The 27,535-nt window shown below is 39.9% G+C and overlaps 1 protein-coding gene across 5 annotated transcripts in view; it reads right to left on the bottom strand.

Annotated features, from left to right (window-relative positions):
- The window catches only part of LOC136863361 (uncharacterized), a 74,194-nt gene that overhangs the window by 25,210 nt on the left and 21,449 nt on the right, over positions 1-27,535 (bottom strand). The window contains exons 1-2 of one of the 5 annotated variants that reach the window (XR_010859207.2): positions 7,685-7,852; positions 6,061-6,349 (exon numbers count right to left, since the gene is read on the bottom strand). The exons of 1 other annotated variant lie outside the window; for it this stretch is intronic. Coding sequence is in view for 3 of the 4 variants with exons in the window: in XM_067139752.2 (XP_066995853.2) it covers positions 7,634-7,697 (64 nt within the window). In the remaining variant the exon portion in view is untranslated. Of the gene's footprint in view, positions 1-6,060; positions 6,350-7,339; positions 7,410-7,633; positions 7,853-27,535 lie in introns of those variants that run through there. 3 more of the 5 variants (XM_067139752.2, XM_067139755.2, XM_067139753.2) reach the window with 3 other exon arrangements.

The following is a 27,535-nucleotide window of genomic DNA, read 5'->3' as shown; positions in this document are numbered from 1 at the left end:
ACATAAAAACAATTACAATTTACAGTGAAGTGAATGTACTCTCCTAAACTCTAGCGTATATCAAGAGACACTGAACTACCAGAGGCAAACCCCAAGGTAAATGTATTAAATTACAATCTACATATTTAGTGAAGTAAGAAATGGGAATGCCTCGAAAACAAACAGGGAACCCCAGCAGAAAAGCTAAGGCGTCGTAAATAATTAATTTGGCGAATCTAGGTTAGGCTAGGGCAGACTCCTATACGAAATTGCAACCGAAAATTACGGAAATTTTAGCCGGATGGAATTCAAGAGTGCTTACCCGAAGGTGTGCCATCCCGGAAGCGAGGCGTCGCACATGACGCAGATCAGGCCAAGACAAGACCGAATTCCCTCAAACACTGCCTCGCTCACTATATATAGAAAACCCTGGCCTAGGAGTAGCCAATCAGAATGCATGAGTCCGCCCATCCCCTCCTAGGTTCACCAATCACAATTCCTACTCCCGTCGCAAACTTTAACTAACATTCTCAAATACACACGTTCGCGAATCTTCCATTTCGAGAACAGTTAGAAAATTCCTTCTAGAAAACATAACCCACAAAAGGCACACACCCTGTTCAACAATTTTCTAGATACTTCCAGTAAGTACAGAATAGAAATCTACTATTTACAAATACATATGTTACAAATATTACACAGTACAGGTTAGGTCATTACAAATAAAACATTATATCATACTTTACAAATAAAGTCTTCAAAAACACTTTCCACTTCCACTATATTGTTCACCTGTGACAATAATAATAATAATAATAATAATAATAATAATAATAATAATAATAATATTGATTTTACATCCCACTAACTACATTTTTGTTGTTTTCAGAAATGCCAAGGTGCTGGGAATTTTAACCCACAGACGTTCTTTCACATGCCAGCAGATCTACAGACACGATGCTGACATATCTGAGCACCTTCAAATACTATCTGACAGAGCCAGGTTGGGCTCAGAAGGTCAGCGCTCTACCGCCTGAGCTACTCTGCTCTTCCACACCTGATTTAATTCATAAAGAATGCTGCTTCTACACTCTTAATCTCTAAACTGGCTGAAGAGAACAATAAACATACTCCAAGATCTTTGTAGTATGGCATGGAGATGCAGTTTATTTGTACGATTCATCAATATAATATATTTTGTATATTAATACGTTGGCTGCCATGGGGGTCCAATTGGACTGGCAGCATACATATTCATAAAGAACTCCACTCGTCCAAACGGGCGGGCAACACCTGGTTGCAAGGTAATGAAAAAAGAACTTTTATACTAGCTGCATGCATTCTAGCACAGTAATGAAGAACCATGGTATCTTAACGACACTTTGCTGTAAGACAATGAGCCAGGCTGAGTGGCTCAGACGGTTGAGGCACTGGCCTTCTGACCCCAACTTGGCAGGTTCGATTCTGGCTCAGTCCAGTGATATTGGAAGGTGCTCAAATATGTTAGCCTCCTGTCGGTAGATTTATGGGCACGTAAAAGAACTTCTGAAAGACTAAATTCCACCATTTTGGATTCTCCGAAAACCGTAAAAAAACAAAAAAGTAGTTAGTGGGACGTAAAGCCACTAAACGTTATTACTGGAAGACAATGAGCAATGTCACCCGACTAGTTCAGCTGGCAGCATAGAACACATAAAATGGTGTAGTATGTGATGTTTATTGGCCCGACTGGGTTAGCATATAATTTTATGCAGTAATGACCAAGGTGAGATTGAGAATTTGTACACATTTTTTGACAATACAATATATTTCAGTTGAAAACTATACAAGCATCATTTGCTTGCACTGAAAGATGAAAAATAATCAATTTTAAATATCTGAAATGACCAAAAGTAAACATGCAGACACAATCAGCATGGCACTTGTGAGCACCTGTATTTGAATATTATTTCCTTGTTTATGGTAAAATAAACAAGGAGATGCAGACAAAATAAGCCCCCCTGGGGTAGCCTAAATTAACGTGGCAGCTAACGTGTTAAATATACAAAGGTAGTTCATAAGTCATGACAATGGTGTTACACTGTCTGAACATGTGGCAGCATGGGAAGACCACTTATTACGTCAGAAACCCTGTGGCATACGCTACCAAAGACCACCAACAGGTCATGTCTGTAGGCAGGGATGGGTGGGTGGCGCCCGATACAGTCCGTGTGCATCCAGCCAAGCTCCAAGACGAGTGAATGACTTAATTCCTGTTGCAAGAGCATAGGGCTTCCGTGAAACACGTCATCTGGTCCTATTGTTGCCCAGTCTCTTCACTTCATTCCAAGTCTTTCCCATTCCTAGGCATTCTTCCTCAACCATATTCTTCAAAGTCTTCTTCGGATGGCCACATTTTTTAGCACCTTGTGGAGTCCAGTCGAGTGCTATCTTTTCAATGGTTCCAGTGGTCTTCTTTAATGGTTAGTCCACACCAAAGTTAATAAACAATGTTAACGAAACAAAGTTAATAAACAATGTTAACGAAAACATTTCTCAAGATGTTAATAAACTTTTGTTAACAAACCTCTTTAACATTGTGTCCACACCAAATAAACTTTTGTTAACAAACTTCTTTAACATTGTGTCCACACCAAAATATCTGTTTGTGAGGTTACAATGGATAGGGTCAGGAAGAAGAAAATACAGCTGCAGTTTTCATTATTTTAATGAGTGCAATTAGAGAAAAATGCAGACGCAAAGTGTGGCAAAGAAAAATATTGGAAAAGCGTTTAGAATTAAGTTTGGAGAGGACACTTAGGCCTATGTCAGAACTTTCAATTCATGATGCAGCAGGCTTTCAAAACTTTCTGAGAATGTCCCCACAAGACTTTCAGTTCTTGTTGACAGTAATTGAGTCTGAAATTGCAAGAAATTATACAAATTTGTTGGAATGTCATCTGCATTAATGTTAGACTAAGTATAACTTGAAGATTCCTAGCGACTGGTGATTCCTACCAAGGATCATGTAAGAGAAATACTCCTACACTTATGTATTTGTATGGTGTATATGAGTTGCTTGCGATTCGACAGTCGATTTCGAAAAATTAATAAAAGTATTGTATTCCGCACTACGAATTTGCGTGTTCTAATTGCGTCTTTGTGCATGTTCGAACCGAAATGTTAACGAAAACACGAAATGTTAATGAAAAGTTTCATTCACAAAATTTAAAGAAATTTTGTTTATCAACATGCTCGAAAAGTTAATGAACACGCTATTTTGTTTATTAACAGACAGAAATGTTCATGAACATTGTTCATTAACAATGTTTATTAACAAAGTTAACAAAAACATCTTGGTGTGGACGCACCTTAAGAGTGTGGCTTATCCAACACCTCTTTTTCTCCTTTATCTGGATTTCAATTGGCAGCTGATTTGTTTCCTCCCATAGATCTTCATTTGATCTATATATATATATATATATATATATATAAAATAACATGTAATGACTGACTGACTGAATCATCATCGCCGAGCCAAAACTATTGGACATAAAGAAATGAAATTTTGAGGATACATTTATATTAGGGTGTAGGTGCTCACTAAGGAAGGATTTTATGGTATTCCGTTGCTAAGGGGGTGAAAAGGGGGGAAATTTTTAAATGAGGATATCCATATCTCAAAAACTTAAAAGTTTACACATGTGTGAATGGGTATTTGGAATCTCCTTTAAAAATAAAGAAACACGTGTTCTTTTGTTTTCGCAAAATACCATTAAGCGGGGTGAAAAAAGGGAAGAAAAGTGGTTGAATACCTTTTATGAGGATACTTATATCTGAAAAACTGAAGATGTTACAGACATGAAAATTGGTATTTGCAGTCTCTTTTAAAAATAAAGAAACACATGTTTTTTAAATCCAATGAATGGGGGGGGGGGGGGGGGGAGTGACAAACGGGGTGGAATTTAAAAAAAATATACATCTAGGCCTACAATATATCTCAGACAATTAACATGTTGCAGACTTGAAAACTGGTATTTGGAATCTCCTGTAAAAGTAAAGAAACATAGATAATTTGTTTTCAGAAAATCCACTTAAGGGGAACTGAAAAAGGGGGTGAATTTTTAAAATGGGCATATCTACAGAACATCTCGAAGCTTAACATGATAAAAGATGTGAAAATTGGTATTTTTAATCTTTTAAAAATTAAGAAACATGTATTTTTTTGTTTTCAGAAGAAACCACATAAGAGGGGGTGGGGGGGTAAAAAGGACTGAGAAGGGGGGGGGGGTTGAATTTTTTTACCAAGATAGTGATATCTCAAAAACTGAAGATGTTTCAGACGTGAAAATTGGTATTTGGAATCTCCTTTAAAAATAAAGAAACAAGGATGCTTTTGTTTTTGGAAAATCCACTTAAGGGGGTGAAAGAATGGAAAAATGAATCGAATTATTTGTAGGGGAGTGCTTATATCCAAAAATCTAAAGATATTACTGCGTTAAAACAGATAAGTGGAATATCTTTTAAAAATAAAGAATCACGCATTCTGGGAGGAAATCAACTTGGGAGGGGGGGGGGGGAGGAATTGAATTCTTTTTATGAGGATAAATATATCTCAAACTGAAGATGTTACAGTCATGATAAATGGCATTTGGAAGATCCTTTAAATATAAACACATATTTTTTTGTTTTCGGAAAATTCACTTGTGGGGGGCATGTGAAGGTAAGTGGAAAACGTTGAATTCTTTTTATGGAGAACCTTATATTTCAAAAACTGAAGGTTACAGACGTGAAAATTGGTATTTCAAAACTCCTTTAAAAATAAAGAAACACTTATTTTGAGAGGGGGGTGAGGTGAAGAATGAATTGTGTTCTTTTTGTGAGAATAATTATATCTCAAAAACTAAAGATGTTACAGACGTGAAAAGTGGTATTTGGAATCTCCTTTAAAAATAAAGAAAACACGCATTTTTGAGTATGGTGTGTGTATGTGGCGATCAGATTAACGGGCGAGGGTGAGGGAGACTGAAAAATGAGTTGAATTCTTTTTATGAGGATACCTACAGCTCAAAAACAGAAGATTTTACAGACATGAAAATTTGTATTTGGAATCTTCTTTCAAATGAAAAAAATACCTATTCTTTTGTCTTCCAAAAATCCACTTACGGGGGGAAGGGTGTGAATGAATTGAAAAATTAGTTGATTTCTTTGTATGAGGATACTTAAATCTCAAAACCTGAAGGTGTTACAGACGTGCAGATGTGAAAACTGGGATTTGGAATCCCCTTTAAAAATAATGAAACATGTATTTTTTCGCTTTCAGAAAATCCATTTAAGGGGCTGAAATGAATTGAAAAAGCGGGTGAACTTTTAAAATTATTTCCGGTATATCTACAGTATATGTCAAGAACATGTGAGAGACAAGAAACTTGGTATTTGGAAAGCCCTTTAAAAATACAGGAACAGGTATGTTTTTGTTTTCAGAAAGGGCACTTAACATGGGTGAAAGTAAGTTGAAAAGTGAGTTGATTTATATTTTATAAAGATACTTATATCTCAAAAAATGAAAATGTTACAGAAATGGAAATTGGTATTTGAAATCTCCTCTAAAAATAAAGAAACTTGTATTTTTTCAACTTGAGACGAGACTGTTTCTCACATGTACAGTTCTGTGTCACATGGTCGTCTTAGCCCCAAAAGGCAATACATCAAACTTGATTTACAAAGAGTTTCTGGGGTAAATGAAACTCTATTTTTCGGTGAGTTTTTATACTTTAGGGACTTTCAGATAATGTCTTTGTACAGTGCCGAGGAACGATTACTTTGATCAAATTACGTAATCGACGCGAGCAAAGCCGCGGGTAACTGCTAGCATATATATATACATATTTTGCTAGTGGCTTTACGTCGCACTAACACAGATAGGTCTTATGGCGACGTTGGGATAGGAAAGGCTTGTAGTCGTTGTCGTACTCTTCTGGGTGACTTTCCAAGTTTTGCAACCATGAAGGAGATCGAACTTATTTATGTTAAAAAGTCTTAACTTAGTCCACGAAGAATCATTTCTGTTCCTCCAAATAGGATACAGTTGAACATAAGTACCATTTGCTTTCCTGATACAGCTGACCCCTGCTGAATTGTTTCATCCCATAGATCTTCATTTGTTATGACATCCAGCCATCTTCTGTTGATGAAACATCTCAAGCAGCAATTCATGAAGACTTGCAGTTGTTTAGTAGTCTTCTGGGAGACATTCCAGGTTTCAAGCACCTTAGGGGCTCCAGGAAGTGCAATCCTTTCAATGGCTCCAGTGGGGTTCCTTATGAGTGTGGCATATATGTATAGACAATTTATCAACAATATACAATTCATTCTTTTACTGTTATTAAATCTGCGATAGGAAACAATTTCATCAGTTAGGTTATTAAGCAAGTATAGCTGTGTTGTTTCCAGGTTAGTGAAAATTGAAAGTTACAATTTCTTAACAATTATCACAAATTTTACTGTTGCAACTGCCACACCTGTAACCAAGGATTTGCCCATCTTGTTTATGTACCAAAATCAGAAGTTGTATCCAGTTCTGGAGTAGTAAATGAATATCATAACAATGCATGCATTATAGCAGGGATGTATTTTCTTCAAATATATTTTATTCAGATATGAATTACTGTTGTATTAATGCACACACACTGAAGATCCTTACAAAATAATCTTTAAAAAAAAATTTTCTGTAAAAGCAATTCACCCACCCTCATCAATTCCGCACTTGTATTATGCTGCTGCATGGTGTAAGACACTACTAATGTTTCTGAACCTACTGCCATTTTACCCGACTGCCCCAAGCAGTGACTGTGCCATGGCGAACACGCATACAGTACATGCAGTACTAGCGAGTTCAACTTGCTAGTCAACCGGTCTTAACAATACACAGCTCCCACAAAGGAATTATAGCCTATGCATGCATTTTACCTACGTATACATAAAAATGCTTTTGTACATATTTTGGTACAGAATCACAAACCTCGCCTGTAACAACATATCCACAACCAATAAAGGCATACAGTCTTTCAACACAAGTTATAGCAAGTCAGTTCATATTATACAAAGGAATTCTGTCGAACATGGAATGATTGGTACGCATCATAATTTAAACAAAGAATGCAATACCCCAATAAATCCGAGGCCTTTCACCAGTAGCAAATTATTTTTATTGGAGATTAGAAGCTGTTATTTAGAAATGTATTGAAGTTCCAGGCCATCTGTGTCTCTTTTCAGGTAGTAAGACGTATTCTTCCTCACACACAGCAATAAAAAGAAACTTCAATAAGTTTAAAACATTAAAAAACGCAAAAAATCTCAATGATCCACACATCAAACCTACCAGTAATCACAAAGGATAAAGACATACCAAACTACATGAACACAATACAAGGACCATTATTCTATACCAGATCAAATTACCCTCACAAGCATTTGAGAAAAGGAGGAATATTAGCCAGAGTCCCGTGATGACAGCAGCTGCACGCAGAAAGCACCTAAACAAGTCGTTTCGAATTAAAACTAATATAATCGAAAATTTAAAGTTCCAAAAACCAGGTCGCATACTAAAGCTATTGGCTAGATACGTCATCAAAACATAGTTCATTTTAAATTCTACGCAAATTCTATCACATACCAAGTAGGCCAACTAGTGTCTCTAGGTTAAGGCAATGAAGTTTTAACGAACCACAATGCAGCATGATCTGAGTACATCACGTTATCCCAAGAAATTAGGCAGAAGGGCAGTATAATTTAACTATCAATCATCCTCTAAATTGAACTTAGCAGGATGACATTTCCAAAAGTTTTATAATGGGTTGGAGTTATGGTTTCTCGATTTCAACACTCCCCCTCTTTCACGCCAAAGAATAACCGCGACTATACGCAGTACGCACGCAGCTTGTCAAATTCATCAGTATCGCCAACAGTGAAATACAATTACCGACTAAACAGGTGCTAGAAAAACACTAGAAAACCTTAGCTCCCTTCACGTTCTAAAGGTAAAACTATTCGAAAAAATGTTGCAATTTGAACCAAATACAGTCGAGACAATACGCGACACTTCCGGTTATAGCCTTGTTAAAATGAGAGATAATTCACAAGTGGCGCTTCTAGTGGCGTGACCTGGAAATTCGCGCTAAATTAAAATATCAAATGAAATGCATATACGAAAATGGAAAAATAAATTACGTCTAAAATGAAAGTGTAATTAAGATATTAACTTCAACGTTGGTAAATCAATTCTGGATAAACGAATGAAGAATTATTTAACAGGTTATTATTTAAAGACTGAAATTAGACATATAATCAAGATGTGGAATGGACTGCTGTGGTAGGGCCTGTGTGCCGTTTCGCGTGTAATCATAATCAATTGGATCGCCAACCTTCGAAGGGAGACGGCGTCATAAAAAGAAGAAAGTAGGGCCTGATCTTTCATTTATGCATTACTTCTTTAGCTTTAGCATTCCTTACTGAAGTTTTACGGCTATATTTGTCTTTTTGTCCTTATTCTCATTACTAAGCATTGTATCATCACACTAAGACAATCGTCAATAAAAATATCGGCACATTCCTTACACACATTATTTAATGAATTAACACTAAAGAGCTGGACAATTTTCCTCTTTACTTGAAGACTACTAACAGAAAGAAAATCTATAAATTTAGCCTCAAAAACATTCAAAATTTCCCTATAAGCAACACTTGCCATTACATTAGGGTAAAACAAGTTTGCATCATCATTTTGTTTCAACAAAATATGTAAGTTACCCTACATTTCTTAAGTCACCCATATTTTCTTCAGTGTTTGACTACGCATTACGGCATTCCAAATGGGGAAACTTGGAACACAAGCAGCCACACACATATGCATATGCATTTTCCTGAATTAAATCAAAACCCACAGATCGCACCTACAACACATCGGTATTGAAGGTTAACTGCTGCACTATTATATTTTAAGCAAGTTAAAATATGGGTCGCGCAGGTTAAATATTTAGGAAGTAGGCCTACTATAAAAATCTCGTGTCACTTGAGGAATATATATACCAGGTGGCTCTCGAACGCCGTACTTTCTACTTATAAATGCCCCGCATGCACAAATGATGAACGGGATGTCTACCAACTGATTTTCACAGGGGAACTACTGCCAGCGGGCAGGTTACGTCAGAATATGAAGAGATAAGAAACGGAGTGTTGCTCGCAGCATGGTACTTAGCGCTACAGGTCTAATGCAACCCTTGCATTAGTAAACATCGTTTTCGACTGCATAGTTCTAAGCTGGTGCATGGTACAGCCGCACTATATTTGCTGTCTGCAGATCGGCAATGACTAGTGTGATCAGCAGCGGTGAATACACATACTTACTTTAAGCTGGACAAGCTGGTCGGAGTGCAACAGAAGCTCCAAACAGACGTACGCCTTCTACACACATATTTCGCCGAATAGTATTAGTTTTTGTTCCATAGAATCAACTCCTTTATCGAGTGCAATATCTACACATGTGTAAATTAATAAGTTATTAGATTTCATTTACTGCATCTTTGGCGTATTTACAAACAGTATCGGGTGGTTAGGGGGTGGGGTGAGGAGGGAAAGTCACTCCCACCCCCACCTTGTAGAGTAAAGATTACATTTTATTCCACTTTAGCCAGCTGGAACTAGGAATTATTTTTAAAAAAGCTATTGGTACAAGCCTTGTTGTCTTACATGCTAAATCTTTCCTTTATTGTATAGCACTACGGCAAGTAGTGGAGACTTTGCATGTGCTGTGAAGAAGGGTAGTAGGGGTACATTTTTTGCCGAGGTCGTGGCTACTGAGTTATTATTCGCCCACTTGCAGCGCGCATTCATCAGTCTGGCAGTCTCTTTAGTGTCTGCTAGTTTCTTAGTGAGTATTCAAATACTAAATGATTTTTAATTGCATAATGATGTCGTACTTCTATTTAATTATACCGGGCGAGGTGGCCGTGGGGTTACGGGCGCGCAGCTCTGAGCTTGTACTCGGGAGATAGTAGTTTCCAATCCCACTATCAGCAGCTCTGAAGATGGTTTTCCGTGGTTTCCCATTTTCACACCAGGCAAGTGCTGGGGGTGTACCTTATTTAAGGCCACGGTCGCTTCCTTTCCACGCGTAGCGTTTTCCTGTATCATCGTCGCCATAAATCCTATCTATGTCGGTGCGACGTAAATCCAATTGTAAAAAAAAATATTCATTTGTAATCGAATTTCAGTGGGAGTTAATACCAACGTTCCTAAATTATGTCTTTGTGTTATGTTATTTATTAAGTAAATGCCCCGCAGTATGTTTGTGAGACCTGGTGAAAATGATATTATACAGCATTGAATCAAAATCTAAAAAAACTATTATTACGAATAATCCACGGGGTAGATTAATTACATATAATATAACATAATACAAACGAAATAATATAGTCCGGTGAAAGTAAAGTTGGTATTCTCTCACGTTGAAATTACAATTACAATTAAATATATATTTTTTTACAATAATTGACTTTACGTCGCACCGACACAGGTAGAACTTATGGGAAGGAAGCGGCCGTGGCCTTAATTAAGGTACAGCCTCAGCATTTGCCTGGTATGAAATTGGGAAACCACGGAAAACCATCTTCAGGGCTGTCGACAGTGGGATTCAAAACCACTATCTCCCGAGTGCAAGCTCACAACTGCGCGCCCGTAACCCCACGGCCACCTCGCCCGGTATAATTAAATAGAAGTACGGCATCATTATGTAATTAAAATCATTTAGTATTTGAATACTAACTAAGAAATTAACAGACAATAAAGAGACTGCCAGACTGATGAATGCGCGGGGCGAGCGGGTGAATTATAACTCAGTGGCCAAGATCTCGGCAAAAAAATATGTACCCGTACTACCCTTCCTCACAGCACATGCAAAGTCTCCACTACCTGCCTTAGCGCTATACAATAAAGGAAAGATTTGGCATATAAAACAACAAGGGTTGTACAAATAGCTCTTTTAAAATAATTCCTAGTTTCAGCTGGCTAAAGTGGAATAAAATGTAATCTTTACTCTACAAAGTTGGGGTGGGAGCGACTGTCCCTCCTCACCCCACCCCCTAACCACCGATACTGTTTGTAGACACGCCAAAGATGCAGTAAATGAAATCTAATAACTTATTAATTTATACACATGTAGACATTCCACTCGATAAACGAGTTGATTGTATGAAACAAAAACTAATACTATTCGGCGAAATATGTGTGTAGAAGGCGTACGTCTGTTTGGAGCTTCTGTTGCACTCCGACCAGCTTGTCCAGCTTAAAATAATGTATGTGTATTCACCGCTGCTGATCACACTAGCCATTGCCGATATGCAGACAGCAAATATAGTGCGGCTCTACCATACACCAGCCTAGAACTATGCGGTCGAAAACGATGTTTACTAATAGAAGGGTTGCATTAGACCTGTAGCGCTGAGTAACATGCTGCGAGCGAGACTCCGTTTCTTATCTCTTCATATTCTGACGTAACCTGCCCGCTGGCAGTAGTTCCCCTGTGAAAATCAGTTGGTAGACATCCCATTCATCATGCGGGGCATTTATAAGTAGAAAGTACGGCGTTCGAGAGCCACCTGGTATATATATATGTGTGCAAACACAATATTTACTTACATTTTCTTGTCGCGAGGGAAACGGAATAAAGATCGCGAACCCTTCTGCACTTCATAGTTACTGCAGCCAAACACAGCACATATCTTTTCCACTCATGTTGAGAGGAAATATAAAGGAATAACACACGCTACTATTTACTTATGCCAACTTACTGCAAACGCATAATCATCGCCGAATACTTCACAAACAAATACACGTGCTCTTATGACTGAATCATTAACTCCAGGTCACTCCGCTAGACAGAGCTCTAATCGCTGTCCCTCGATATCTTGAAGAGTGTCGCGTATTGTCTCTACTGTATTTGTTTGAACTTATCTAACAATCCAGTGATTAATTCAAACATTTCAATAGAGGGTGCAGAAGTAGAAACAGATGACTGATTCGTTTTCGCAGTCCCTATTGTTAGTAATCAATTAGTAATAAGATATTCCGGAGTAAGTGTAAATTTGGAGGAAATTGAACCCCTGGATATCGCCACGTAAATTATATATGAAGTGGCGCTGCTAACGGGATTTTATTTGTACCAGTTTTGATATAACAAAAAATCACGTCAATTGAGCTGTTGATATGCCTCTGTTGGGATGTGTGTTGCACCAAATACACCTTAGAGAATACATGCTACTTTACGAGATATCGCAAGACGTTGATTGCCAGCGCACCTAGCGGTCCGGCCAAAACAGAGTGTAGTAGTTAACCGATTAGCTGATGTAATGTGAAATTTTGATCTTGGATTTGCGATAAGAAGATTTTCGTGAAAATTTAATTTATTCGGGGACAAAAAACGTTCTTGGTATTACAATCAGACAAGCATTGAACCATTGTCTGGTAAGGTCTACGCTGCAGTAAATTTGACCTTGTGAAGATATCGAATATTTTCTTCCGCTTTCCTCGAGACAAAACAGTGTAAGCAAATTCCAATATTATAAAATATTAGTGTACACATCACATTAGGTTTAACATTTATTTATCAACAAGTATTCTTATCTTAGATTAATTATATCAATCCAAAGTAAACAATGGCCTACAAGTTGCACTCATAGGTTAGATTTTTATATGTTGTTTTATTTCGTTGTAGGTGTGATCAATGGGCTATAAAATGCAGGAGATGTGTTTTAAATTACATTCACAAGAAAGAAGGACCTGCCTACATTTTAGCACTTAAAAATCCGAGGTCTTTTGATGAACTGTTTATGTGGTAGTTGGCAGTGTAGTGTGTTGTTTGAATACGAAGAGAAAAATGTTGGAACAAATATAAACACCCAGTCCACGAACTGGAAGATTTTTCTTTTTCCCCCTAAGTTTTCATTCCCCTTCCTGAAGGGGAGGGGCGGACCACCTTAAAGGTTACCCCTTCACCCCGGCCATGAGTTTCGGCGAGTTGGGGAAGGAGCAATTGCGTTAGGAAGAAGGGAAAATGACGTGATGAATAGGGAGGTGTGCGGAGGGTTTTTTCCTTTTTATATTTGATTTTGTTTTTATATCAGTTTTTATTTTTAATTTTCTTCATGTGCAGAATAATAAAAGGATTTACAATAGTGTAATGCATAACTTTAAAAGTACAAGTGAAGAATTGTAACCTAATATAATATTATAATCATAATATGATTTACAACAAAAAACATTCTTATTAATAGATACATATACCTTTTTATTATTACAAGTACAGTATTATATCATAATATATTAATATAAGAGTGATGAAAAAACAGAAAAAGTAAGTAATGTGAGATAATGGATCATAATGAGCGGATTACATATTCATATTGGAGAATGATGTAGGATGTATACTGCGAAGAGGAGGAGGACAGAGTAGACGTAGAATAGATCTATAATTGAAATTATTGATTTAAGTGCATAGTGTGATGATATGGAAGGTGAACGGGGAGAATGATATCCTAAACCCCCACGCTTGTTGGAATTGCCTGGTGGAACTCGAGTGTAAGCGCAATATGTAGGGGTGGTCACGAATCAATTTTACGGTGTCCGTCACAGTCTCTGCATAGTCACCACCCTAGGGTGGGGGGTAGGAATGAAATAGGTGATATGGGGTCTGGACGAAGTGCGGGGAGGGAGTGGGTGGACCGCGGAGGAGGTGGTTCAGGAAGGTATGATCTCGGCCGTTGGATTGGGCGTTGGAAATGGGTGAGGACATAGGTATCGAGGTTTGGGAAAGGGAAGATGTCGTGGAGATCGGAAGTGTGGTACGTGAACGGAGGGCGGAGGGCATGGCGGACAGTACGGCGATCGATGGAAAGAAGGGAGCGGAAGATGTTCCGGTGGAAATGGGCTACGGCTACCCAGGCGGTGAGGTCATAAATTACAGGGGTCGAAGAAAGGTCTTGTAGATGAGGATGAGGAGGGATGAATTCAGACCGCACCGGGTGCCGGCCGAGCGACGTACCGGGCGAGCACGGATGACAGTCTTGGTTTTGAGGTGAAGGGAATGTGGACGGGGTGGAAGTGTTGGTCGAAATGTATCCCAAGGTACTTAAGGATGGGTTGGGTTCGAATAGAGGTGTCGCGAATGAGGACTTGAAGATTGTTGGAGTCACGGGTACTGCTAGACATGCCACCACGGCGACGGAAGGGAATGGCTTGGCTTTTGGTAGGATTAAGCTTGGATTGCCATTGGTCACACCAGGATAAGAAGGAATTTTGGTAGCGTTGCACTTCGAGGTTAATTGACTGAACGGAATAGGGAGGAGCAAGGATGGCAGTGTCATCGGCAAATTGGAACAGTTGAAGTGGTTGGGGGCTTGGGGAATGTTGGCGACGAATAGTATGCTGAGGAGGGGTGAGAGCGAAAAACCTTCGGGAACACCTACGGTTAAGGGGAAAGGGTGAGTAGAGAGGGAGGTAGATGGAGATCTCGGTGGTTCGATTGAGAGGTAGGATGAAATGAGCCGGACGTAGGAGACTGGGATAGCAAAGAATCGGAGTTTGAACAGGAGTGCAGAGAGCCAGATGTTGTCAAATTCTGGGTTGAAGTAAAAATGATGAGGAGTGTAGGACGGGCGCGGGTGATATTATTCGAAGTGATCTGTACAATGCGTAGGAGTTGGTCGGTTGTGGATAGTCCAGGACGGAAAACGAATAGGGAAGGGGGAAGCCGATGGTTACTTTGAAGGTGGGGGTGAAGACGACGGACTAAGTTTTTGTCTAGGATTTTTGCAAGGACTGTGATGAGGATGATGGGGCGATGGGAGTCAAGTACAGAAAGAGATTTGCCTGGTTTTGGAAAGAGGAGCTTGGTGGTGTGTTTCCAGGAGGTGGGATAAAAGCCGGTTTTGTGGATGAAGGTATAGAGGGTAGCCAGGATGGTTAGAAGGGGTAATGGGGCTTGACGGGTTTGAAGGTAACGGTTTTTGTCAGGTCCTGGGGCGGTGTTCCGGGATTTAGGGAGGACAGATTGAATTTCGGACGGTGTGATGGGCGTGCCTAGGGGTTGATTGGAAAGGGTATTGAAAGTGGAGGGAGTGAGTGGAGGGGAAGAGGCTAAGGTAAGGTAGAGTTCTGAGTCGGTGTAGTCGAAATCGGAATCGAGATGTGTGTTGAAGCAGTTTTGACAGTGTTCGGCAAAGATCTCCAGTTTTACGTACTGTTTACTGGAGCTATGCCGTGATGGAAAATCGGGTATTGGGATGTGGTCTTGGAGCCTAGGGGACTATTGAGTTTTCGCCACTAATTAGAGGGATAGATGTGAAGAGAATTGAAGGTGGTGAAGGTTTGAGCGCCCAGGATAGGCGGGAATGAGCGGCAAGATAGTTGTGGATGGATCGGAGTGTTAGGCGGTGAAGACGAAGAGAATATGGGACACGAGAGGATGTGAATTCTCGGAGATAGGATTGGGAGTGCTTCTGCAGGTGGACAAAACGTGGTGGAAGTCTGGGCTGTGAGGGGGATCTGAGAATGTGTGGGATGCTGAAATCAAAAGCAGAGGAAATAGTGGAAAGGATTAATGTATTGAGGAGGTCCACGGGCTGTTAGTTATAGAGGGAAAGAGGACGGTTTTCTAGGGCTTGAGACAGATGGGTACGGTAGGATGGCCAGTCTTCTTTTGAAAATTTAACGATGGGGATTGGTGGAGGAGGGGTAGGGCGGTTGGTGGAGGGAATCTGGAGGAGGGGAATGTGATCGCTGCCGATGCTGGGTAGGAGTTTGACTTTCAGGAGGTGAACGAGGGAGTTGTGTACTATGATGGCATCCAGTGTGGTGTTGGAAGCGGGACGGGTGGGGCCTTGGATGGGGACGAGGGAAAAGTCTCTATCACTAAGAAGGGATTGTAGGTCATTTAGTTCACGGCGGGATCGGTAAATGAAGTTGATGTCAGCAAGAAGCAGGAAGTGGGGTAAGGTGTCAGAGAGATAGGTGAGGTAGTCTAGGTGTAAGGGAACGTGTGACCGATCATATATGGCAGCGAGATGAAGGATTCGGGATCGGAATTAAACGGTTACACTGATGAATTCGGGGAAGGAAAGGTGATGAGGAGGGGTGTGGTTACTGATAGGAAGGGATGAGCGGGTGGCGATAGCTGAACCCCGTGTGCTACGTCATGGGTGTGGTCAGCACGGTGAAATGTAAATCTGGGGTGGTGGGCAGACTGTTGGGGGAGCAGCATGGATTCTTTAAGGAGGAGGACGTGTGAGGGGTGTTGGGTGCTGAGAACTTGGAAGTGGAGACGCTTGGAGTGGACAGATCCACATTTTTTACTTGGTTGCTTCTTCTTCACGGAGTACCTTCGAGTTTGTCCAGTCAATACTTTCGTATTTCTCTGCTCAGAACTAAATTACGTGATAATACACCTTGTTAACGTTCAACAACTTCATCCACTGTATACTTTGAGACAAAACCTGAAAGCTTCATTTCCTGGAAGGGAGCTGGAAGCCACCAGTTAATCACTCCCTGCACCCAGCTGAGTTAATTTTAAGTGATCCTTGTTTGGTGTGGGGAAGTTGCCAAACTACTTTCTTCCAAACTCTCTTCGGTCTTTACCCTTTTATCGTGTCGAGTGCAGTAGACGATTTGGCATGTCCTGCTATAGTAGACGTAGAAAATACTATAAGCCGCTAATAGACACCTTGCTGCCGCTGGAGAGTAGTGGTGTGTTGCGAAGTCGTCATGTTTTGTCCCCAAGTATAACAGCGTGAAACTAATACAGATGGACACTAAATAACGGCGGATAAATGTATAACACTAAATAAAACCCCCATTTTATGATATTTCTAACTTCCACATACGCATTCGATGGCTATACTGTCAAGTCACACGCTCTTACTGAAAACATGGTTATATGATTGCCGCGTCCGTAATACTAGAGCAATTTCTAACGTTGACTTTTCCCACCTACTGACCCGCTTGGCTTTAGCAAATCCACTGGACAGTATCTGCTCGTGGAGTGACCTTGTGTAACAAGTGGTTTTACGGATACTATATCAAGAAGTGTAGATATTACACCAAGATTAAATCAGTATTAGAGAAAGCAATATGGGTTTCTCTTGGACCAGATTAAATTATCCGCCGGGGAAAGTGTAACTCCTATTAGGTTCAACATTGCCCATCAGGTTAGTAATCAAACAATTCGATCCTGAAATCGTGCGCACGTATGTTCGTAAAACTCAGCCACCATCCTATTGCAAGGACGATTTGAAGTTTGCTGTAAACTCTGTTAAAAGTGGACCATTAATATTCTATTAGGTTTCATTGACGTACAAAATAACAAAACCATTGTTATTTAAAAATGTGAAATGACAAAGAGGTGTTAAAAGTGTGACTATGGGTCACTTCTATTCTTTACGAAGAAGAGAAAATAATTGCTGATGCTTTAAAAATAATGGAGAAATGGGGCTTTGGTTTCTCAAAACAGAAAATTGTATTCATGATAGAACGATATTTAAATGAAAATAATTTTTAGACTGTCTTCAAGTGTGAAGTACCAGACAACAATTACTTCATATCGTTCCAAAAACATTTAATCTGAGCCAGAAGAATCCCAAAGTGTAGGATTGGCTAAAATAAGGGGTATTGACCCTGTTGTCATTCCGTCTTATTTTAAACTGCTGAAAAATTCACCGATAATGTTCATCCATCACTTTTTTTTTTAATTTCGTGTGGCTATTTCTAGCCGAGTGCAGCCCTTGTAAGGCAGACCCTCCGATGAGGGTGGGCGGCATCTGCCATGTGTAGGTAACTGCGTGTTATTGTGGTGGAGGATAGTGTTATGTGTGGTGTGTGGGTTGCAGGGATGTTGGGGACAGCACAAACACCCAGCCCTCGGGCCATTGGAATTAACCAATGAAGGTTAAAATCCCCGACCCGGCCGGGAATCGAACCCGGGACCCTCTGAACCGAAGGCTAGTACGCTGACCATTCAGCCAACGAGTCGGACATCCATCACTGATGAAACCAGTTTTTGTTTCGACCCAAATAGAACTAAGGCATTCGGTGAAAATAAAGCTGCTGCCCATAAAGCAACACGTGCTCCAGAAAACTTAATATCTCAGTATTAATGGGAGGAAATGCAGCTGGAAAACATTGCCCCCACTAATTATATTCAAGAGGAAGAATGTATGGGACTCTTGCATTTTAAAGGAAGTAGGGGAGTATCATAGAATGACTTCTGGAGCTACACTAAATGGATGGATACTTTCGATAACATATTTTAAACAATTTCTTAAAGAATATTCCCTCCGAAAAACGGCAACGAAATAGTTACAAGAATCAACTTTTAAGAAACTGTTTCTTTCATTTGATACTGGCAAAGTTTGTTACAAATAATAACCGTGAATGAGTTGATAGCTATGCTGGCTTGGAAAATAAATAAGCCACCTCGAAAGTTACATTTCCTACACCTCTGAAGGATATTCGTTACTTTGAAGAGAAAGATAATACAGTATTTCTATTACTGTTTTCAAATATTTTTTGCCTTACATAACGACTTTATTAGTAGCTATTCTTCAAAGTCAAAGGTAGTAAAATTTCAGAAGTAAGATTTATTAACAAATAAATCATCCATCCTCCAGTGAGGGTGACCATTAAGGTCCGGAATACATAATTTATAGTATGTAATTATAATAAAATAATCATATATTTTCTGGAAAATTTATCGTAAGGAGATACGATTAAATGAAACTGTGTAATTTGATGACAACCTCTTATGGCCTGTAATACGTTTTTCTCTATGTCGTAGAAAGAATTTTTAAAATTTTAAAAGGTAATGGCTGTGTTCTTCGGCAGGGTACTTTTGGATCCAAATACGAGGTCTCTGACAACCCATTGACGAAGAGCAATATTATATTTAGCTGATAGATAAGGCAGATATGGTGTATAATTTGATTCTTTATCCAGATTAACATCCCGAAATTGTTTCAGGTCCCTCTCGAAGCGAATGGTAGGATCTAACACCATCGCTTTATTCTCTTTCTATTAATAGCTTTGATGTCCACTCTTCTCGTTGAGTCGTTGGTAGAGAAACAGTAAAATTCTCCGTGCACCTCCCATCCACGCTACCTCAGGCCTTGAGCAATTGATGTCCTTACTCGATGGTGACGATTGTTACGCAGTAATTCGGTGCTTCTACAGAACTCCAGCATATGTCCAAGCGTCTCGGTCTCATTGCAACAGTCTTGGTGGCAAAGTTCTGCCGGGAACCGAACTTAAAGCGGTCAGGTTGCGTGAAATTTTTATAACATTTGTGTATTCGGATGAAGATAAAGGCGACTTGCGAGACATCCAGGAGTTTGCTTTCGGATGATAGTTGTGCAAAACCACTCCTCTCTCTTCATGGGGTAATTGACACCATAACTGAAAATTTCGATCTCTCATTATTTCTCGCAGCCTATTTCCATTGGTTTTAGAGGGAAGAATTTCTTTATTGATGGTCAGGTTACGGAGCGCCATATTCAGCTCATCGAAAAATTTTCGTACATGATGCAGCTGTACGTTCTTAATTGGGAGTAAGCGACTGCAGATATTATAATGCTCCCATTCGGCGCAGAATACTCCGATACCTCTGAATTTCTTTGGACTGTATAACATGGAGTTTGGTGTATCATCGGACAGCATCATTATTTCTTTAACTGAACTTGCTATCATTTTGTCCAGATCTTTAAGAAAAGTGCTGGATAACTGAGTTAGAGGTGCGCACTGTAGTGGGTATCTCAATCATGGCCAACTAAATTCATTGATTATTTAACTTTCTATTCCGATTATAAAAGTGTAGTTTTAACCAAGTTGTGTAAATCAGAATTTAGGATATTAATTACTTAAATTTGTCAAGAGGTATTTCGTTATTGAAATCAATTCCTAGACTTGATTCGTTCCTTATTTGATGTTACTGATGGTATTACTGATCCTTGAATAGTGGTTATTTTTTCCTGCAACCACTTATCCTTTCTTTAAGATAATAGATTTACTTTCTTGTGAGTTGATGTTTAGACCTATTTCTCTGAAGCTACTTATGCTTAAATTAAGTCAAATTATTGTATCTTCTTCGATTCAGCTGATTATTGCTATATCATCAGCGAATACGAAAGCAAACGATGGTGCGATTTCTTCGGATAAAACGTATCCGTACTTATCGCTGATGTCATAGTATGTAAGAGCACGTAATATTTTATTAATTCCCAAATTGAAAAGGAATAGTGAAGTAGGAGAACCTTGTGCTACTCTACATTTAATTTCTATAGGTTTGGATTTCTTAAAATCTGCTTCTACTTGAATACTGTTCTGCAAAAGGGAAGCTATAGTAAGTTCACGTAAATTGTCTGGAATGACAGACTGCTGAAGAGACCATCTGATGTGCTGATGACGAATAGAAACAAACACTTTCGATATGTCGAGAAAAATGACGTAACAGTCCCTCCAGCAGCACTTTGCATCTTGAAGGCAACAATTGACAAGAGAGGCGCTATTATGGGTTCCAGGTAGTGGCATAAAACCACAGTGAGATGAATTTAAAGTGATGTGTGCGCGTAGATGATCGTCTAACACACGTTCTATGATCCTTCTGACCACAGAATATATGGTAATAGGTCTCCATTCCCTGCTGTCGTTTATCCCCTCCCCCTTTGTGTACCAATATGGTTCGTCCCCTTTTAAGCTGTGAAGGTACGTAAGAGTATTGCAGCATTGCGTTAATGAGCAACGTGAGAAGTCTAATGGCTTTAAGATGTCTTAAAACACGAACTGTTATACGGTCGGGACCATGTGACTTGTGAACTTTTATGCCGTTAGTCATTTTCACTAATGGCAATATCAGCAGGTAAGCCAATATTTTCTTTCTGTATCTGGGAGAGGGATGTTGCTGTTTTTCGACACCCAATGTATTTTTAAAATTTTCTGTTATTATTGGCATTGGAATTTGCAAAGTTGACGCTTGTTCACTTTTCCGTTACTTTACGGACAATTTTTCGTTTTTGGTTATAAAACTGGTATTGAGCTACCTCGTAATCATAACATTCTCAATTTTTCCCGTTGTCTTAGACCTTACTTTTGGATTATTAGATGTTTTATGATCGTATTTATGATTACTTTTCAGCTTTCTAGTTTTCAAGTATTTGACTGAAGGTTGTTGAGGACCAAGCAATTCAGTTACTTGGTCCGAGAAAAACTGTAAAATTTTAGACGTCAGGGTTTCTAACTGATCAACATTCCCAGTTTGCATTATACTAGAGATTTGGTTTTCCTACTCCTGCATTACAATAGCATTTTCGTTTGGGATACCTTCGACTACTGGATTACTCCGTATTGGTTCTACGCGTCCGTCATCGTTTCTATTCTCAGTGGCTTGGACTATGGAATTAGAATTACAAGGGGCTGTGTTGTTTATAGCATATTGCATAGATAATTTATTTCTCCTGCATTCCGGGTGAGCTTTACCGACTTGAATGTTAATACCTAGAGATGATTTACCTAGCTTAGTACAAGTATAGCATAGTAATTCTAGGTCGGACTGTGTATCATTACTACTCGACACTCTTTATCAAATCTATGCCTGACGATGAAACGAAGATTTATAAAAAATGTAGCCCCGCCAATTGGTTTAGAATGGTCGTAGTTGTATTCAGATCCGTTTATAATTTTAGTGCTGGTGTGATGACATGGTTATGGACGCAAATGACGTCTCCCAAGAAAAACTTATTAAAATAATCAAAACGCAGATGTCCTAACCTGGTACAAACTTGACTGTACGTATGAGAAGATGTAACAGACTAATGGTAACAGCTATAAGAGCTACTGGTTCAAGTTCCGCAAGATGGCGATACTCTCAGACATAATCGTCGTTTCTCTTTGAAAACAAGCGAGCAGAATAATATACCATCAATGCTGAATGTTAATGAACAAGGTTGCAGTAGCCTCTCACACAAACTCGAATCTATAATTTTTAGTGTGTCACAGAAAATCAACACGCGCCATAAAGACAACATCGTCGTTCACGCAAAACATTATTATGCTACAAGGTAAGCAACCGTATCTCTGAAAACACCTATTTGGTGAGAGCGCAATTGTTGTTTCATGCTGTGTGAAGTCGTGTGGTTGAAATAAATCATGGCCTTCTCCAGTTGTGATAAGACTTTTTTGGCCTAAGGACCTCGGCTGGGTAATAGAATTTTAATCGTGAACGGTTAATTCCCTTGTCTCAGGGACTGTGTGCCATTGCAGTATTCAACATTCCTGCAGCTCAAATTCTTTGATTCAGGTACTGGGTGTTTGTGCAGTCACGAACATTCCTTCAACTCAAACACCACAGTTTCCTCCAACATTATTATATGCAGTATCCCATTCACGGCAGACGCCACTCGCCATCATCTGAGGGTCTGCCTTACAAGGCTAATATTTTTCCACGAACGGAGCTTGACCCAGATAACCATGTAAAGTCTCAATGCCTGAACATTGCGTTAACGCAACAGGAAGAGGACAATGATCGGGAGGAAGGGGGTAGTTTGTAAAAATTGCTACCCGGGATCATGTGACAGGTATCCCGATGACCGTGATTTCAAAAGGGCCACTTCTTTTCCCGCAGAGTTGAACAGCTGGTAGAAAGTTACGTAATTGCAGGAAAACTTCACACCAACATAACTGAATGAGACTATCACGTGAGGTGTGTTAAGTAAACAATTAGTATTAGAGCATAGAATTAATTTGAAGAAGAGTGTTACGCGTGCATGAAAATAAGTGTTATCGTGTGTTATCAGTGTACAAGTTGAGCCATTTGCATTGGCTATTATCATGTCAACATATTGTATTACTGTAATGGCGTCTTGCCACTTCAATTCGTAAGAGTTAAAATAATGCCATGTGTGTACGAGATATGGCGGACATCTCGGCATTGGTCACCGAAGGTCAAACTTCCTGCCACCTGGGAATATTTTATCTCCTTGACTGTGTTTGTTTTCGTTATTCTTGGGGACAGTAAGAAAAATGGCTTCTCTGCACATTGGAGCGGCGTTTCTGATTTATCAGAATGTTTTTAAACGTTTTAAGTGTATCTACAACTACCTTACATTTTACTGTTTGAGTCCTTGATAGCTCCAGGTATTTGTCGAGTCTTTGAGAGCTCCTATATTAGTAAGTTATCTTATATTTAAATTTTGCTCTTTCTTATTTTCGATACCGGTATGCAATGTTTACTCCGTTGTATGAATGGACTGTGTGCATGTGATCTTGATACTTGATTGATATGCCTTTTCTTGGATATAAGACGGTCCAGCATATACAGTATTATTGTGTCTGCTTTGTCGTTTGCCATGAACTATCAGATTACGATTGCCTTTCGTGTCATCGCGAGAACACTCTTGCCTTGTACGAATTGCGGTCGTGATGGAAATACTTTGGCACGCTGGATTGCACGGTCTTGCTGTCGTATTCCTTTGCGCACGTTCCTGTGTCCGTCTGAGTGACCCTTGGATGACCTCGGAGTCGCAATATTAGTGATGCTATTTTATATTGGATCTGTGCGGCTTGTCCTATTTCTGCATATCAGTGCCGAAATGTATGGCTGTGTGGGTGAGTGAATGGATGTGTTGGAGTACATGTGTGATGTCGATAACCCATTTAGACTATTCATTTCCGTTTTATCTTTTTATGCCGATTCTTGGCTTGTAGTTTTGTACCCGTGTTGGCTCGTAACTATATTATTTCTTGTATTGCCAACTCGTTTAATTAATTTGGTCCCATCGTTTTTCGCACTGTTTTGACCTCAGTCATTTGTTTTGTTTTGTCATTGATGAGCGAGCTCATCTACTTTTCTTTTAACTTCCTGGAGCTCTAGAAACATATATGACCTTTTGCCTATTCCTTGATGCCGGGAGGGATAACAAAAGATGATGGGTTGTTGAAAAAAGATGTGATGTGTGCGGGTGGATGAAATTAAATATTTTCGAGGAATAACATGTCCCCAGGAAAGTGTGACCTTCGTGGTTCTGTTTTAAAATTACTAAAAATTACCCCATAGTGCGATGTGTAAAGAATTTAAAATTACCATAGCGATTGTTCTCATGTTGATGTTGTTTAATCGCACTACGTTGTGAATGACCAGGATACTATTTAAATGCCGGCGATTGTAATACGGGTATGTGTATACGGTATGTGTTCCTATCACTATGTTTCCTTTAATTCAATTCATCTTGTTTTAATTTTGTTTCTCCTCATTTGAATAAACCTAGTTTTATTAAATTCTTATTTCATTCCAGTAGCATTTGGACTCTTAACTGCTGTAAGATTAGAGCCCGATTTCCAGCTCGGGGCCTTAGTTTATCCGCCTTTCCCGGTCACGGTCCATGGATTTGTGTTCGCATACTATATTCCTCCGATGTTTTGGTTGTATTTGTTTATCGGGGAGTTTTCTTGCGGGTGGGGTTCTGTTCAAATGGTAGCAGATACGCGGTTCTGACTGAAATATCTCCTCCGAAAGAGTATCGCTCGAGGTAGAGCTGGAGATTCACAATGCTACGCTTGGTTCACTGAATTTGTTCTCATTATTCTTCGGTCCTGATGTATGAGGCCATCACGACCTATTTTCAATTTAAACATGCGATCATTTGTATGTTCATCATAACTGAAAGTTCGTTTTTGGTATGGAACGTTATAATATCCTTAACTTTAGTAACGAGAGCGAAATTTTCACTGGTGAAATGTCCAATCTTGAAAAAGAGGAAAGGCAAGTTTTCGAACAAAGCGAGGTTTTGTCGGCATCAGATAGTTATGGGGTTAGGTGCTCAGAAAATAGGGATACCCTTGCCTGTAGAGACAGAGCCCTCGTTGATAATCATGCGGAATCAATTCCACCGATTACTATACCTGTCAGTGATCATTTTCCAATTGTCAATCCAGTTTTTATATAGTCCGTAAATGGCAAATATTTTTTTTCTGGGGAACCGAACAGCTCTAGTGTTATTGAGTTTCTTGAGAGAGTTCAAGACATTGCTTGGATGTAGCTCCTTATCCCTAGACCTTTTCGTGCCGGTCATTCCGGGAATGTTAGAAGGACCTGCTTTGAGATGGTATAGGTTAATTAAAGCGAATGTGCGATCGTGGGACGATTTCGCCAAACAAAATTGCACAGAGGTTTGGGTTGTCTGATATGGACTATTGCTTAAAACAAGAAATAATCAACAGAACACAAGGGATTGGTGAATCCATAGATGACTATGCTACTGGCATCCTAATCCTATTCAACCGATTGTGTGTTAAGGTCCCTGAATCGGAAGTCTTCGATCAATTTTACAGAAAAATAGCCCCTGATTACAAATTGTACATCAAAAGATCCCAGGTTGACAACGTTGACGAAATTATTGATTTAGGTCGCGGTTCGAGTCGATCATGTGTCAGAATAAATCGTACGACCTTCTCCTGCTCCGTTCAATTGTTCCTTTCCTGACGTCGCCTGTCATGCGTCGTTAAAATGTGTCTCCTTTCGCGAAACCCCCTCGTCGCCTCGTTCCTCTGGCAACTCTGACCGCAAACCCACCTCGGTATCCCCTTCTCGACACGGTGTCAATCGTGTCCAATCCTGTAACTCGGCCGTCGGCAGGGACACCGGGAGTAAGAAATGCTGGAATTGTGGGAAAACTGGACATATTTTTAAGCATTGTAGGTCTGAATCCCCTTTAAAATGCTTCAATTGTGGTTTAACTGGCGTTTCCATGGAACGTATGCCCGAAGTGTAACCCTCGGCGGGGAAACTGAATCCGCGCCGGTGTGATGGCTCGTCGCTGGCGCCGAATAGGGATGTGATTAAAAAGATTTGGGGTCTTCCCTCGTCCACACCCTGGGCCAAGATTCTCTTTGAATCGCGCGTATTGTATGCGCCATTGGACACTGGGTCTTGTAGATCCTTCATTAGCCAATCCTTTGTATCTAGCATAAAATTAAAATATCTCCATGGTTGTGAGAGCTCAGGGGATTTTATGTGTGCAGATGTCATCGAGTATGCCCTGTAGGTCGCGTGGAATGTCACATTAAAATTCATGACCTATCCTGGAACTGGGTATTCTATGTTGTTCCCGACCTATCTGTCCCTGTCATCATAGGAAGCGATTTTATGCTAGCTACCGGTCTATCTATTGACTTTATCTCCCGGACCTTCGCTTTTCGCTTTAAATCTGGCACAAATTACCCTTTTGAAATGCCCTTCCAAAGTGCTACTGTTTGCTCCGTATCTCAAACCCAACTTCCCCAGGCCTCTTGCGATCTGACTGACCATCATAATTTACTGTTGAACAGTTTGCTGGAAGAATTTCGTGATGTGCTAACCGCCGATTTAGGTCGTGCTAGAAATTATAAACTAATAGAATTGAAAGATGATACTCCTGTCAGGTCCCCGCCTTTCAGCTGCTCGCCCCCTAAACTGGCCGCTATGGGAGAGTGCGTCGATGATCTCTTGAAGAAAAAGGTAATTAGTCCCTCTAAGTGTCCTTTCAGTAGTCCGGCGTTCCTCGTGTCCAAGAAAGACGGTAGATTAACATTTATTGTTGACTATAGGAAGGTAAATAAAAATATTGTCTTCGACAGCTTCCCTCTGCCCACCATCGAAAGTACTTTTCAACATTTCCATGGTGCCAAGTTTTTCACTGTTTTCGATTTCAATTCAGCCTACTATCAAATCCCTTTGCATCCCAATAGTCGTCCCTATACTGCTTTCGCTAACCCTTTTGGTCTCTTCGAATTCAATACCGTGCCTATTGTATTTCCATTGGCAGACAAGCGCTCAGTCGCATTCTGGACTCTATTCTTGGTGACCTCAAATTTTCTTACGTGTTTAATTTTCTTGATGACCTTCTCATATACTCTGCCAGTTTTGACGAGCACCTCGATCACCTTCATGAGGTACTTGGCCGTTTGCGTAAACACGGGTTTACTATAAACCCCGAGAAGTTGTCTCATTGCTCCAAGTGTTTGAATTTCCTAGCGCATGTCATATCTGACTCGGGTATCGCTGTGAATCCCGACAGGGTCAAATGTGTTCTTTATTTCCCTCAGCCCAAAACTATCCAGGGTGTGAGAAGATTCTTGTGCATGGTTGGCTTTTACAGCCGTTTCATCAAAAATTTATCTCAGATTTCGGCCCCTGAATAGTCTTAGAAGGAAATATTGCCGTTTCGTCTGGAGCGAAGACCAAAGCCGTGCTTTCGATATGTTAAGAAAAGCCCTATGTGAAGCCCCTGTACTGCACAGTCCGGATTTTTCCCGTGATTTCTTGCTACAGTGCGACTCCAGCGAGATCGCTGTTTCGGCTGTCCTAAATCAACGTCTCGACGGCGGGAAACTAGTGCCCATTGCCTATTTCAGCAAACTTTTACGCGGAGCCGAATTGTGGTATCCGATATATGAGAAAGAATGTCTAGCCGTAGTTTTGGGTGTGGAAAAATTCCACTCGTATAATTCT

The sequence above is a fragment of the Anabrus simplex genome, chromosome 2 (genome assembly GCF_040414725.1).
Source record: "Anabrus simplex isolate iqAnaSimp1 chromosome 2, ASM4041472v1, whole genome shotgun sequence".
NCBI lineage: Eukaryota > Metazoa > Arthropoda > Insecta > Orthoptera > Tettigoniidae > Anabrus > Anabrus simplex.
This window is presented reverse-complemented; position numbering and strand designations above follow the sequence as displayed.